Source organism: Brassica napus, chromosome C3 (genome assembly GCF_020379485.1).
Source record: "Brassica napus cultivar Da-Ae chromosome C3, Da-Ae, whole genome shotgun sequence".
Taxonomy (NCBI): domain Eukaryota; kingdom Viridiplantae; phylum Streptophyta; class Magnoliopsida; order Brassicales; family Brassicaceae; genus Brassica; species Brassica napus.
The window spans coordinates 11459816-11475504 of NC_063446.1; the positions used below are offsets into that span (position 1 = coordinate 11459816).

Consider the following 15689-nt stretch of genomic DNA (forward strand, 5'->3'; position numbering starts at 1 on the left):
TTGTTAGTTTTTCTATGCAACATTACGACATATCGTCTATATATAGAGTCTACTTTATACATTTATTCATCTTCCCTTGTTCAATGTTATATACATATAAAACATTATTTTCATAGTTAAAACTTAACTTGATCAAACATAGTATCGATTACCGGTTATGTTTATATAACTACCGAGTCTATGATAGTTTTTTTTTAATTAACAAGTCTATGATAGTTTAAGTGATAGGTTTATGCGTTTTAAGAATTTCCACATTTTAAACATAAGATTACGTGACATTTTATGTTCAGTTTAAAAAAGGTATAGTAGAATATGCGGTGCTGTTTTAACTTATCTAACATTAATTGATTAATAATTTTGTAAATATTATTAATAAATGATTCATTTATTTAGTCGTTTACCTTCGCTAGGAGAGACCTTCCTTTCATTCCCCAATCATATTTCCAGCTTTTAGTTGCTTTTTAACTGTAAGTCTATACCACTCATCAATCAACAAAAATCTCTCACACTCACTGCCTCTGGTTTATACTACAAAAACTAAAGGGTCATCATTCAAATTTTAGAGAAATAAGAAGAAAACAACAAAATAAGAGGGGAATGACAATCATTATTGAGGAAAAGCAAAGATATAAAATCTAAGTTATTCTCCAGAAGAAACAAAATATCAACAGAAAAGGTTGAATTTCCATACTTACAATGTTACTCCAAGCTCAGTAGAAATAGTATCCAGCGCAAATTCGTGCTTTGTTACGGAGGACAGTTTCGAGGATAAAGAGTAAATTACCAAGTGTGGTATATGGGATAGACCAAAAAGCCTTACAAAGAGAGACAGAAGAAAACATGAAGGCAAAGGCGTTTTGCACATGAACAGAAAAGAATTGAGGTGGTTACTTCAGGCACACCCAACCACAAACGCTTTTCTCTATAAATCCAACTGATTAAATTTGTTTCCCTATCAAAATTCTGCTTCCTCTAACACAAAAGAAAACCACTTGCATATATCAAACGCGGATACATATAACATGACCAGGTGGCAGATGTGATATAGATCATATTCGCAAGATAAAAAAAAATAAACTCGACCCTTTTCACCAACCACCAACCAACTTGCTAAGGTTTTGTTTACGCATATTTCATTTTTTTTTTTTTTTGAAAATTAGAGCGTTATGCATGGAACCCGTCACAATAACAAGGCAATAACCTAAAAAAATATTTTGGTAGACTATACAACAACTTACAAAGTGTTTGCTTGTCTCAAGTTACGCTGAAACTGGTTCCAAATCTTCAATGAGTTTCAAGTACGTTTGTGTGTGTTTGTGCAAGTCTTTTCCGAGTGGTTGCGTTCAAAACAAATCCCTTTTCCGTAAATTTCATGGGAGCTCAAAAAGTTGTTTTAAGAAAAGCCACGACCGTTTCTATTTATCAAAGTAAATCACATATATTACAAAAGTAACCACCACAGAGAGAACAAATAGAATAGCTGATGAATAATACTCCACTGACGGCCTAACTTTTAAGAAGCAAAGATATACAAAGATTAAAGTTATCCTAATTTTGACATGACATCCTTCTTAATCTAAAAGCAAAGGTAGTAGAATCACGTAAAACACGATACTCAACGAACTCACACAACCTTTTTTTTTTTGGAACGTTTTTTTTTTGGAACGAACTAACTCACACAACCTATAAAGCTGGATTCCGCTTAACTTAAAATAATAATGGGGTTTTTAATCTAAAAGTATACCCGTTACCTATCTGAATAGCAAAGGGTGCTATATCAAATGTCTGCTATATAATCTAAACAAATTGTTAAGAGCTCACAATAAGCTAAAGTTAAATGTGCCAGCTATGTTATTAGAGACTATTGAGATAATCATAATATCTAGAGTATGAGATCTGACCAAATCTTTTGATTATACTAATTTGAATAGAAGTCTTCGATCTTAATTGTGTATAGCATAAAACACTGATTTGTCAAAGCTGGAGCACGATCATGAAGTGTTGATATTCGGATATCGAGATTTATTCTATTACAAATAAATTTTACTTCTTTTTTGTGGACAAATAAATTTTACTTTTAGTATATCCATTGTGTGTATGTGTGTGATCAACTTGTTATACTTATTAATGAAAAGTGATAAAGTGTCGTTTCGGCACACGGATTAAAGAAACAATTAATTTTGTACATTTCCTATAAAAAAAACACTATTACCTATACACCTAACCATATTTCAACCAATAGAAAAATAAATTTTGCATAAAATTAATAAATTTTGCGTTGAAAATCGAAAACAACACTTATTTTGTAACGAAAAAAATTCTCTAAAACGATACTTAATATGAAACGGAGGGAGTATTGTTTTAGATTAATATTCAAATACCATAGTTTCTAAAAATGAAAATTTATATATATATGATTAGATATAACAAAAAAAATTACATATTCGGTTCAGTTTGATCTTGGATCGATCCGGTTTGAGTTTATTATATAAAATACACTCAATTTAGAGTTGAGATAAAGACACAAAAAATTCTAAAGACATTTTCATTGGAGAGTTCTTAGAAAGTCTTTTAAAGTAATTTTTTCAAAAGAAAGTCTTTTAAACTAATATAAAACAATAATAAAGTAAGACAGACAATGCAAATATGGAAGAAAGAGCTAAGATCATCCATTTTTCACATTTTGAGTAGTGCACCCATTTTCTAAAAAACAAATTCAATTACATAATTTAATTACTTTTAAATATTAATAAAATAATTATAATAAACTTATTTTGAAAAATTTATTGATGCTAAGAGCATTTTCAACGGGGGATTCTACCCATTGGAATCCTAAACTATGTACGTATATGTATATATAATATATACATAGATATATATGCGTGTTTAGGATTCCAATGGGTAGAACCCCCATTAGAGATGCTCTAATACTTTGAGAACATTCGCCGGTAACATCTCTCTAAAGAGTATCTACCATATGTAATATTAATTAATTTTAGATTTGTTAATAAATTTTAAAATAAAAAGTTGAGCTAATAGAAAAAAGGCAAATGAGTGAAAAGTTTATCAGTTTTTTTGTTGATTCTTTGAAACAGGAGACGTTCCTTACGCTTTTTGATTTTCTCTCTCCATTTTTTTTAATATTTAAATCTTAAAAGAGATGGTAAAAACAATTAACATAATCTTGGAGACTGCTTTAACATGTGTTCTTTATTCAATTAGCTGTTTTAAAATAATTTACAATTAATTTACATTTTTCCTTTGACAAACTTTTAACAGTTTCTCACTAAATGAAAATGCTCTAAATTGGCCTCTTCTTTTATATATTTATTTTTGTCACGATCCAATTGTGAATAATTAAGAGCATCATTATCGTACAAATCCTTAATGGATTTTTTATTTTATTTTATTTTTTAGTTTTTTTTTGTTTTTGTCTGATTAAAAAAAAATTAAAAAGAATCAATCGCGGATCGCCACGTGTCAGTAGGGTCCGCGAACAGTTGAAAAAATCCATCGAAAACGTCTTTTATTTGACGACTTAGGCATACGGTTTTTGTTATTTTGTGGATTTTTTTTGTATTTTTTGGTTAAGAGATCTTCTTTTGGGATAAAGATGCTCTCATAGTGACAGTACTATCTCCATTACAAAGTTGCTACAGGTAAGAAAGCAATATTAAATATATGAGATTTGGTGACTAATAAGAAGTAACATATCTGATACGCAGAGTGACCAGTTCTCCGAAATCGAATCCTGGATTTTTGTAAGGTGGACACTTGTCTGATTACCGTGTGAGTCGAGTCAAACTGCGATCTTTGCGTCACAATTTTATTAGTATAATAATTACTTTAGCATTTTAAATAGATAGATTTAAAGGTTATGAAAATGATTACTGGTTTTTTGGAATCTCGAACTTGCTTATGGACATGGTGAACCGAAGATACATAGAAAACACGTACATTTACGATAGCTTGGAGCTGCACACCAGAACCTCTATTAATTAATAATGTTATAACTTTAAAATTTTATTAATTTATAGATATTAATTTATAAAAATTTTCTTATTTAGATATCCTATTTTAAGATATATTTATTATAAGGTAAGAAAAGTATTTGATTTTAGTGTATAGATATTAATTGTTATTTTATGAAATTTGACATTTATATTAATTTTATTATATTATTTGGTGTATATAATATATATTGCATAGAACTTAAATTTGGTTTTAGATATAATATTACTAAATCTCATCAAAAATATAGTAAGTGTTAAGAAAATATAAAAATAATTCCATTGAGAATATAAAACAAACAATATAGTAATAGGTTATTACTTATATAAAATATGTATGTATATAAATTATTAATTTACAATTTTAATGGGACAATATATTTACATAGAATTTTAAAAAAGTTTATTATCTTATTATTTTATTGATTTGCGTCAAATTTTGAACCAGTCCAAATTGAGACCTGTAAAATTTAGTAATTTATACAGATTATTAATTTATCGAGTATTAATTTATATAGGTTCTACTGTATATGATTTTTGATATTAAAGTTATTAGTGCTCGCAAAAAAACAAAAATAGGGGATGTTAATAAAAGGAAAAACTATAAACTTTAGTTAAAACATGTAAAAGATAAGAAAAATGTGGGTTAGTGAACTTCTCTCATTCTAAGTTCCACTGATGTTTTGATAAAACATGAATGATCAATTGTTTCGACCTTCAAAGAATAAACTCTTCTGTTTTTTCAAAAAAAAAAAGAATAAACTCTTCTGTTCAAAAAAAAATAAAATAATGATATTACGATAACAGATTTCTGTTTTTGCTATATATATTTCGTTGAATGCTAAGTCTGTTGTCTATTTCTGCAATTGCCAAACAAAAATTCTAGTATTAATTGTCAAGTAGTCGTGAATAATTTGTATGGGAAAATAAGTATAGTATCATTATGTAGTTTTATCACCGTGTTTAGGTTGAAGTTCACTTCCATGGCTAGCAAAACTCCACCATGCTTGGTGTTTTGTTGAAAAGATAGTATACCACTTTGCATTAATAAAGTCATTTAGACTTTTAGAGTCTGAGTGACAGTATGCAGAACAACTGTGGTGCGGTTCAAATAGCAATAAAAACATATAAATGCATAAGTATATGTCAAAAAAATTTGTTACTACTAATTACGATGAGGTGAAGTGCAGTTTGTAAACATTTGAAGCCTTAAAATTTATTTGATAGAAGTATACCTATTTTAGTCGTTAATAAGTAATAACAGATAAATGTAAACGTAAATGTGATAGGTGGAGAGAAACATCGATTTGGTGTATGGAGGAGGAAGCGTGGGGCTAATGGGTCTCATATCTCAGGCTGTTCATGATGGTGGTCGACATGTTCTTGGGTATCTATCTATCTCTGTCTCTTTCTAAATTTTAATTATTATATAAAAAAAACTAGAGGTTTTGGTTTATCTATGCATTCAAAGTGACACTACATCATTCTATTTTTTTCTTCCCATGTTCTTGTCCTGCCTATCAAAAGGGTAACATTATCATAAATAGCAACTCGACTGCTTCAAGACAAATTCTTAAAATTGATATGATAATAATTTTATTGGAACATATTTGCAAACAGTACTCTGGATTCGCGTTTATATTTGCCTATCTTTAGGCGAAATCTAAGGGCAAAGGGGAACATGTAGATGTCTTTAGTTCTACTTAAACATATTGACTATAATTTAACTTTAATGTTTCAAAGAAGTGTAAACCTTAAACCGAAAGAACGTTAAAAGAAAAAAAAGGATAGGAATCTTTAACCAAGTTAGGTGACTAACCGAAATTAGTGATTTGATATTTGTGATAAATATTGACATCTTATGTTGCATTATGCAGAATCATTCCAAAGTCTCTAGCACCAAGAGAGGTATTTACTAATTAATCTACTACATAAAGTTTATGGTCACTGTAAAAAAATTATATGTTTTTTTCTTTTTTCTGTCATCCAAACGAGTTTTTAATATAAAAAAATATGTGAAGCACAATATAATTATAATGGCTGTGGTGAAATTATATGTTATAGATAACCGGTGATTCAATTGGAGAAGTTATAACGGTATCGACTATGCATCAAAGGAAGACTGAAATGGGTCGCCAAGCGGATGCCTTCATCGCACTTCCTGGTTTGGCTTTCTTCTTTTTTTTTAAAAAAAATTTATATATTGATAAATGATGTGTATATTATCAACAATCATTGAAGGTTAAAAATGTGTGGTGTTATTTGACAAACAAAATATAGGGGGATATGGAACATTTGAAGAGTTGTTGGAAGTCATCACCTGGTCTCAACTTGGGATCCACACTAAACCAGTAAGTAAATGCGTTTATATATAAAGTATAAGTATATCCAATGAATTTTGGCCCGGACTCTGTTATCTGACAAAACATATACTGTATAAAACTAAAAAAAGTAGAGATGTTTGTTATGTACAAATTATAAGTACATCCAATGTGTCATGTGTGGAAATAGAATCTAAGCATATGGGTTCAAGTCACAGTCACATGGAATAATGTTTCAACTAAGGTTATAATTAAAGAGTACCCACCCCCAATCATATCCTACGTGCTAAATACTAATGTATATAAATTAATTGACAAAATGTAAACATATCATACATCCACGAAGAGGCATTTATACAATGTAAAAGAATGGGAAAACTTCGACTAATATACATTAAATTAATATAATTATATAAATAATATGAAGTTGCAAAAATGCAGGTGGGACTACTGAATGTGGATGGATTCTACGATTCACTATTGACGTTTATAGATAAGGCAGTGGATGAAGGCTTTGTCTCCTCCACCGCCCGCCGTATCATCGTCTCGGCCCGGACTGCTCCTCAGTTGCTCCAACTTCTTGAGGTTTACTTTTGTTTCTTTCATTAACAATTTAAAAGTGTGGATCCAAAAAGAGGATTACTAAATTAGTTGAATTTATGTTTGTGATTGTATGAGTATGTTCCCAAGCACGACGACTTTGTGTCCAAAATGGTGTGGGACGATATTTCGGACGCTGCCACATCTGAAGGCGACTCGTGTTAGATTTGTGCTTACGTATTTTAGTTTATTATCGTTTCTTGAATCTCGTTTTTTCACTGGCCGCTATTTAAAATATTGATTCGTAAGAAAAAAAAATATATATATATATAGATTCGTGTATTAATGTATTTATATCATTGTCGTGTTGCAATATTTTTTTTAACACTAGTTAATTATATTATCATCATTAGTCAGTGTTCGAACTTAGAACATGCAACTCAAATCATAACTACTTACACCATTTCTACTATCTAATCTTTAAAAAAATTGGTTTTAAAAATTATTTTATCTGATCGGCCCTGAAACAAATGTTTGATGGGCTTGTATCCAGGCCTGACCCTGGTTCAGTTCCTCCATTATTGGTTGTTTCATGCCTTTTAACTGAAAACCATCGTTAACCAAAAACTAATCAGTTTACCAAAAAAAAAAAAAAAATCTATGGCCCAATACAATTATCAAACCAAATTAGCCGGTGTTGATGTCGAAAAACCGAATTTAAAGTAACTATTTTGGTTGTGACATTAGGATTAGTCAATTGAGCATCTTCATATGACCGATTCAATTTAGCAGTTAAAAAAAAAATATTGTATAGTCCAATCTAAATTATTGGAAATTTTATCATTTTTACTTTTAGAAAGCTTCTTCCTGTATTTTAAAAAACAAATGATACTAAATAAAAGAAATAGTAATATGAACAAAAGTTTCTGTAAAAATACTCAAACTAAATTTTGTTAAACTTTTTAATACCTAACTTTTTTGCTATACAGTTTAATATATTAATTAACTAATTAAAGCTAGACAGCATGTGAAGGGCTTCTCGTTCTATTGTTTGGGCTCTTCGAAGCCCACTGGCCTATTTCTCTGAATTTGCAAAGTGGTCAAAGCTTATTTAGTTAATTTTATTCCTAATCAAAATAAACCGGCAAATTTCTAAACTGAACCGGATCAATTCAGATACGATAAGGGCATGTTTATTACAAGCTCTTAAGTGCTTCCCTTAGTATTAAATAGATTAAAAATATTCAAATCACAGCCAAAGTATGAAGACACGCAGCTTATTTACGGACGCGAAGGGGCGCCTCTTGACAGACACGTGTCTGAAGTTAATTGGGGAGAGGAAAAATGGAACGCGTTGTTTCGTCTCGGTTCTTCATTTCTCTCTTCCTTCTCTCCTCTCCAGGCGATCGAGAAGGCAATATATCTTCTTCGCCGTGGCTGTTCTTCTTCTCGGTGGCTCTCTAGGCGGGTCTTGTTGACAAAGGAAAACGGAATCCCCTCTATCGGTTGGTCTCATCGGCGAAGGATAATGGTGAGATCTCTCTTCTTCGCCGTGGCTCTTCTTCTTCTCGGTGGCTGGAAAGGTAAGGATGAGTTTGTTTGTGCACGTCTTAGCTTGTGCATGTCGGGGAATCTAATAAAACTGGGCTTAGATTATGTTATTTCATCGTGAATCTAGATAAGTTCGATCCACTAATTTTTGTTTTTTTTTCTGTGTTTGTGTCTTCATATGGAGTGATGAAGAGGCATGATCGAAGCTCAAGCTTGGGCTTTGTCTGACAAACCCCCACGATTGTTCATAAGGTAAAACCTTTGTCTTTGGTCTTTTCAATTGTATAAAATCAATCTCTTTGCTCTGTTGAATAGGAAAGACCATAGTTTATATTCGTTGATGGGTTGCGAATTGTTGTTGAATTTTATTGCAATTGTTGTTAAATTTTAGCCTTGGTTGAAATGAATTTTGAATTGGATAAAACTATTGTATTTGCTCTGTTGAATTGGATAAGTCATTGTGAATATATTGGTTTGTGGTTTCTGATATATGTTGCGATTAGTATGGATTTTTACACTTGTTTGAATTGGATAAACCATTGTGAATATAGTGGTTTGTGGTTTGCGTAAGTATGTGTTAGGTTTGGTAATAAATAGATGTTTAATAAATTGGTTAGGCAGAGATAATGCTTGTCTTAAATAGATTATAGTTAGATAGAAATGAATGGTCTTGTGTGAAGGAGGTGTTAGATAAATGTCAAGTCTGTGTTGAATGCTTGTGATCAATGCGTTTATCTTCTTTTCAGTCTATAAAAATATGAACTTCTCCTCTTTCTTGAATTCATTGCAAACCGTGTTCTTCTCCTTCTCATCTTTCTTGTTTTCATTCCTTCTCATCTTTCTTGCTTTCATTCCCTTCTCATCTATGGATTCCAATCCATCTACTGGAACCTCAAAGTTTGTTGATATACTTAATAGTCAACAAACTGTTTCCTTTGGTAACAATGAAGATAGTGTTGAACTATCTTCATCGCAAGTTCCTTTCCTAGGCAGTAAACTAAACGAAGCCTCAAGTCATGCAGCGGCAAAAGAACGACAGAAATGGACACCACAAGATGATATTGTCCTCATCAGCTCGTGGTTAAACACGAGCAAAGATGCTGTGGTTGGCAACGACCAAAAAGCAGGGAGGTTTTGGGCTAGAGTTTCTGCCTACTTTGAGGCAAGTCATAATGCACAGAGAGAGCCAAGCCACTGAAAGCAGCGTTGGCACAGGATCTATTCGACTTCCACAAGTGCCGAAAGCAGTCTTATTTGCGCAACGTCAAGAAGCTGTCCGAAAAGATGTTGAGCGTGCTTTCGGAGTTTTACAAGCTCGATTTGCCATTGTTAGAAATCTGGCACTTTCTTGGGATAAAGTCAAGATCGGGAAGATTATGAGAGCATGTATTATACTCCATAATATGATAGTAGAAAACGAACGAGATGAAGGTACTCAATTTAATCTTTCAGATTTCGAAGAAGGAGAAGCCAGCAGAAGTTCACATGTCGATCGTCGAACAAGGAGAATGCCTACAAATATTGCCAATCAGATGGGTGTTCGAACTGAAATTCGTGATACAAATGTGCATGCACAGCTAAAACGGGATTTGGTCGAACATATATGGGCTAAATTTGGAACTGATTAAAACAACAACTGAGCTTCGAAGCATCTTTGAAATTATTATCGTTTGTTTTTGTACTTTTTTATGTTTTTATGTTTTTTTTATTCTATGTTTAAAATGTTATGTTTAAAATGCTATGTTTAAGTTTTATCTTCAATAAAATTATGTTTAATAATTTATTTTTAAAAAGAACCTCTAATTAAGAGACAAGCAATAAACCACTAAAATTAAAGGTCTCTTAACGATGTCCCTTCTCTTGATTTTAATAATTAAAAATTCATTAAGGACAATTTAAGAGACATTAAGGGTCTCAACAATAAACATGCTCTAACATCCCCTCGTTTTCTCCAAAATCTCCAACCCATGTAGAAAGTGATGTCTCTTAAACAATGCAACCACAATCTCTCTCTTTCATCTCCTCCACTTCCTTCCCCACCACCACCACCACTTTTCTCCGGCTTCTCGTTAGACGAGCGTCCGACCTATAAAAAAATGATGATAAATGGATTGACCCGTTAATATACCTTCCAATTTTCGATGTCAGAGACATTGTCTCTAATACTTGTCTCACTCTCTACAACTTCCCCACACTTTCCTTCACACCAAACACCTGCCCATCATCTTCATCAATCTTCTCTCCTGAAACCCACATCCATGAGAAGCTCGATTCCCTTGGCATCGACTTCCTCACTCTCTTCAACTGCCACCCTCCCCTCCACTCATCCCCTCTCTCCTCCATCAAACCCGTCGTCGACTACATGACCACTCCACCTATCAACTTCTCCTTACAAGACGTATGCCACCTCGTCTCCATGTTTCCCAACCTCCTCACTTCCTATCTAATCTCCCACACCATCCCGGTCATCACTTTACTCCTCCGTGAAGTCGGCTTCAACTCCATCTTCCACCTCAGTCCCGCCCTACGCCTTCGTCCTCGTCTCCTCGCGTGCAGCGCTGATACACAGCTAAGACATGTGTTCTACTTCCTCCTGGGAATCGGTATCCTCGAGACGTAGAAATACATTTACCTCCTCTCTTGCAGCATCAAAGACAAGCTCCTACCACGTATCGAGTACTTTCAGAAACTTGGGCTTTCTTGCCAGAGGGGCACCCCGTTGTTTACAAGATCCACACAGCTGTTTAACTACAGCGTTGCTGAGAATTACGAACCGAAAGTGAGTTACTTGGTGGGGGAGATGAGGAGAGACATGAGGGAGGTTCTTGAGTCTACTCAGTATTTCTCATTTAGTTTGGATTAAACCGAGACATGAGGCTTGTGTGGCGAAAGAGGTGTGATGTTTTCCTTGGCAGTGATGATGAAGACGAATCAGGATGCGTTGGAAGTATGTACTGATTCTTCTCCGCCTTTGAAGACCTCTAGGCTTATTTGTGTACAGAAAAATTCTTTATTTTTATAGTTTTTCAAAAAAAAAAAAAAAAAAAAGTGGTTCTACATTTTGGAGGCAGGAGGAATGGAGGATGAATATGTATTAATTAACCGGACAATTGGGTTGAACTTTGATAATATAGAGCTTTTCAAGTCCTTGATTCTCACCATTAGCCAATAATCTACTCAGTTTTTTTGGTTTCACTTATGATATTTTTGAGGTATAATCCAAATATGGGCTTAAACTGCATTATTTTGGTTCAACTGAGATTTTATTGGAGGCTCGTGACAAGAAACACGAAACCAAAAAGGTATCAAACACTTTCATTTTCTTGTGTCAACACAAAGCCCTTTTCTTTAAGAAAATAAGAAGAGACGCCCTTTTAGAGAGGATCCAACATAAACGGCAAAACTTAAAAAGAAAAACATAAAACATGTGCTCTTAACTTAGAGGTAAAATAATCCACACATAATACTTAAAAATTACAAAAAAAAAACTAAAACCGAGGATAAACATCGGGTACCACCAGACGCGGTAGACCATTTGTTGCGCTCATGGTTCGAAACCCCAGTGAAAAAGACTTATATTATGTCTCCGGTTTGAAGGATTATCGGGCCATCGATCCAGACACCTCCTAATAACAAAAAAAAAAAACATCTGCGCCTCTGTCGGACTGTCAAACAATATGAGCTAAAATGCTATTCAAGATACTTTAATATATATATTTTATAGATAATAGTTATAAAAATGAAACATTAGATCCCTAAAAAGAGAGGTCACGAATGAGATAAATCCCAATATCTAATATCCTACTTTGCCACATGTATAATGTATTCGTCTTTTGAGAAAGTCCTAGTCTAACGAATCTGTAGAATAAAGAAAAAAAAAATCTCACAAAAAAAGTTGTCTCCAAATATTTAAAATCAAAATCGTTTAATACATTGACACGATATTCCTGGGGGCATGTTACTTGAAATGAATTCATTTATGTGAAGTAGGGGTGAATCTGAACAATTAAAAATAATGGGGGCAACAAATAGAAACAATACAAATTGTTTTTTTTTTTTAATTATTATTGTCGCTAACTGTAGCCTTCCCTCCACATCTATGCCCAACATAAAAAGTCCCTCCTTCCCTCGTTTTCTGCTCTCTCTTTCTCTCACTAAAACCCTCGTTTCCCTCCAATCTCCGTCCATAATCTCGCCGCCAGGTTCTTCCCATCCAGCTCCGCTTCACTACGATCCATGTCCGGCGGCGTACGTCCTTCTCCAGGACATTCTCAGCCGCCACCATCTAACCCTGTGGTCCCACCCATACGTCGACACTTGGCGTTCGCCTCAACGAAACCTCCCTTCCACCCGTCTGATTACCGTCGATTCACCCCTTCCTACGTCACTAACAACGATAGTAGCAGCCTCTGTGGAATCGTAGATCGGGAGGAGGACGCCGTCGTTTTAAGATCTCCTGTGAGTTCGCCTCGGTTTAGACTGGTTTACATTTCCTAAACCGGTTTAGAAATTGGTCTGGTTTATATGTTTGTTCATTATCGTCAGATTATGAAAGCTTCATCATCTATGTAATATTATCCTAAATAAGGCCCGTCCTGAAATTTTGGAAGCTATATACAATTTACATGTCTCATTTGTTACGGCCCGGTCATGAGATTTTGGATACTGTATACAATTTACATGACCGGCCCTGATTGTTTATTTACATATGCTAACTGTTATCAAAATAATGGTTATTGAAACTTGACATCGTTAGATCACATTCTAGTGAAACTTTATGATGAATCATAGAGAGAAATGTGTGTAGATTTGCTTCAAAACAACTTATTTCAAGTGAATGACAAGTAGAATATCTGCAGTCACGGAAGAGAAAGTCGATGATGGATGTGGTTACTACTACTACTACTACTACTTCTAATAGTAATGGATTCACGAGCTCTGGTTCCACTAGCATACACAACAGTCCCTGTCTCACTCCTGTTTCGGCTAAAGGAGGCAGAGTCAACACCAAGTCAAGGGCCAAAGGGACTCAGTCAGTTCCTCAAACCCCCATCTCAAATGCTGGTAAGAAGAATACTTGTTTGAATTGGTCTTTCAATGCCTGGAGCAACAAGCAGGTCAAAGAGCTGATTGTTTTTTCCTGATAAAGTTGTAGCTTCTCCTGCCACACTAACTCCTTCTGGAAGTTGCCGTTATGACAGTTCTTTAGGTAATTAACCCACTGATTATATAGATGTTGTGGTGGATTTGAAGATGCTGATATAAACCCAGTTCAGGTCTCCTTACAAAAAGGTTTGTCAATCTAATCAAACAAGCCGAAGATGGGATGCTGGACCTAAACAAAGCTGCAGAAGCATTGGAGGTGCAGAAACGGCGCATATATGATATTACAAACGTTTTGGAGGGGATTGATCTCATTGAAAAGCCTTTCAAGAACCGTATACTGTGGAAGTAATATGATTCTGCAGTTTGAACCCATATCTTTCTTCATATCTGCTTTGCTGGGATACTCCTTGAATCATTTAATCACATGTGACCAGGGGAGTTGATGCTTCGAGGCCTGGCGATGTGGATGCTGACGTATCTGTCTTACAGGTGCGGTGAAGCGGCATGCACTTGGTAAACTTAGATTTTGGCTTCACATTTGATTTGATCATCTTGTTTTCTCCTTGCAGGCAGAGATTGAAAACCTTAACCTCCAGGAGCAAGCGCTAGATAACCAAATCAGGTTTCATGGAATTCATTTAGAGAGAGTCTTGCGTTCTTGTGATTCATGTACTCAACAAATGCTGACGTTTAATAAGTTCTTTTCAGAGAAACGGAGGAAAGACTAAGAGATCTTAGCGAAAATGAAAAGAATCAGAAGTAAAATCTTCCTCTATCTATGGTTTCTTAGGCTATTCTTATGATGGATGTACGTACTATTAACCAATCTAATCCCAATGTGCAGGTGGCTTTTTGTAACTGAAGAGGACATCAAGAGTTTACCGGGTTTCCAGGTCTGTCTTTCGTATGTCATATGTCAATCCCAAGACTGTCTTGTTCACATATATCTTAACTCTCACGTGGCTGCTCCTGCAGAACCAAACTCTGATAGCTGTCAAAGCTCCTCATGGAACAACTCTGGAAGTCCCTGATCCAGATGAAGTTAGTCTCTCTCGGCAACTCTGGAAGCCATATGCTATTATTCATCGGTAGATGCAAAATATTTGTGATAATATGTTACTGATGTACATGATAGGCGGGTGAGCTCCCTCAGAGGAGACACAGGATCATTCTTAGAAGTACAATGGGACCTATTGACGTATACCTTGTCAGGTATCTTTACATGTTAGCAACGCATAGAAACATTCTGCTTAGAGCAGCTTTACAATAGAAACTGTGTTAAGACATATCTTTACATATAATGTACTTTACTCATGGAGGTATTTACATATCTTTTAATTTGACTTGATGTTCAGTGAATTTGAGGACACGAATGGGGATGTTGCACCACCAGCATGCTTGCCTATTGCTTCTTGCTCAGGATCTACAGAAAACAATGAAATCGAAGCCTTAACTATTGATAACACAGAAACTGCCTCTGAGCTTCAGATGTCTCAAGATCAGGCACATGCCCAACCCGGCGATACCTCTGATCTTAATTATTTACAGGAGCAAGTAGGAGGAATGCTTAAGATTACTCTCTCTGACATCGAAGTAAGCCATCTTCCTGCTTAATTTTAAGATACTTTTGTTATGCACACATGAACTTACCAAGTAGTATTGGTCTTGTATTTGGCAGAATGATGATACGGACTACTGGCTTCTCTCCAACGCTGAAATAAGCATGACGGATATTTGGAACACAGACTGTATCCTTTGATATATCAGTAACTGTTTCCCTCATATAGCTGTTCAGTGTATCTGCATACTAATACGCAATCCTTAACTCATGCAAAAGCTGGTATTGATTGGGACTATGGAATAGCTGACGTGACTCCACCACCAGTAATGAGTGAAATAGCCTCAGCCGATATTGACTCCAAACCAACTTGATTGCAAGAAGACCAAACACCTATCCCAGCTTCTGATTCCTGATGTGTCCCTTCACAATACTCTTGGTTCTTCAATTCAAATCCAAGGAGGGAGCAGATACAGAACGTGTGTGGAACCAGTGGCAGGTGCGTTCATTTATCGCTAGAGAGTGGTCGTGTAACGAGTGACAATGTAGATGAACTAATGTAAGTTTTAGAGTAATATACTTCATCGGGTGCATAAGATTGAA

At 34.5% G+C, this 15689-nt stretch overlaps 1 protein-coding gene and 1 pseudogene across 4 annotated transcripts; both read left to right on the plus strand.

The window, feature by feature from the left end:
• The first annotated feature begins 8126 nt into the window (after positions 1-8126).
• On the plus strand, positions 8127-15682 carry LOC106388136 (transcription factor E2FA-like). Of its 4 annotated transcripts, XM_022699047.2 has the most exons (14): positions 8127-8454; positions 8615-8674; positions 13282-13486; positions 13572-13631; positions 13699-13873; positions 13963-14017; positions 14098-14150; positions 14237-14287; positions 14373-14421; positions 14504-14569; positions 14664-14740; positions 14884-15121; positions 15207-15276; positions 15366-15682. In XM_022699047.2, the coding sequence occupies exons 3-14, from the start codon at positions 13300-13302 to the stop codon at positions 15458-15460; spliced, it is 1176 nt and encodes a 391-aa protein (XP_022554768.1). In that variant the 5' UTR covers positions 8127-8454; positions 8615-8674; positions 13282-13299; the 3' UTR covers positions 15461-15682. The 4 variants fall into 4 exon arrangements, with proteins under 4 accessions (XP_022554768.1, XP_022554767.1, XP_013683590.1 ...); XM_022699046.2 differs by having other exon boundaries at positions 8127-8674; XM_013828136.3 differs by lacking the exons at positions 8127-8454; positions 8615-8674 and adding an exon at positions 12538-12880.
• On the plus strand, positions 8671-12485 carry LOC106383924 (annotated as a pseudogene).
• Positions 15683-15689: the final 7 nt, after the last annotated feature.

Bases quoted from the DNA above. Each gene is read 5' to 3' on its own strand.
- LOC106388136 (XM_013828136.3), top strand. From the start codon at position 12,659: ATGTCCGGCGGCGTACGTCCTTCTCCAGGACATTCTCAGCCGCCACCA. The intron at 13,632-13,698 runs GTAATTAACCCA...AACCCAGTTCAG, and splicing joins CCGTTATGACAGTTCTTTAG to GTCTCCTTACAAAAAGGTTT. The intron at 15,277-15,365 runs GTATCCTTTGAT...CTCATGCAAAAG, and splicing joins GGATATTTGGAACACAGACT to CTGGTATTGATTGGGACTAT.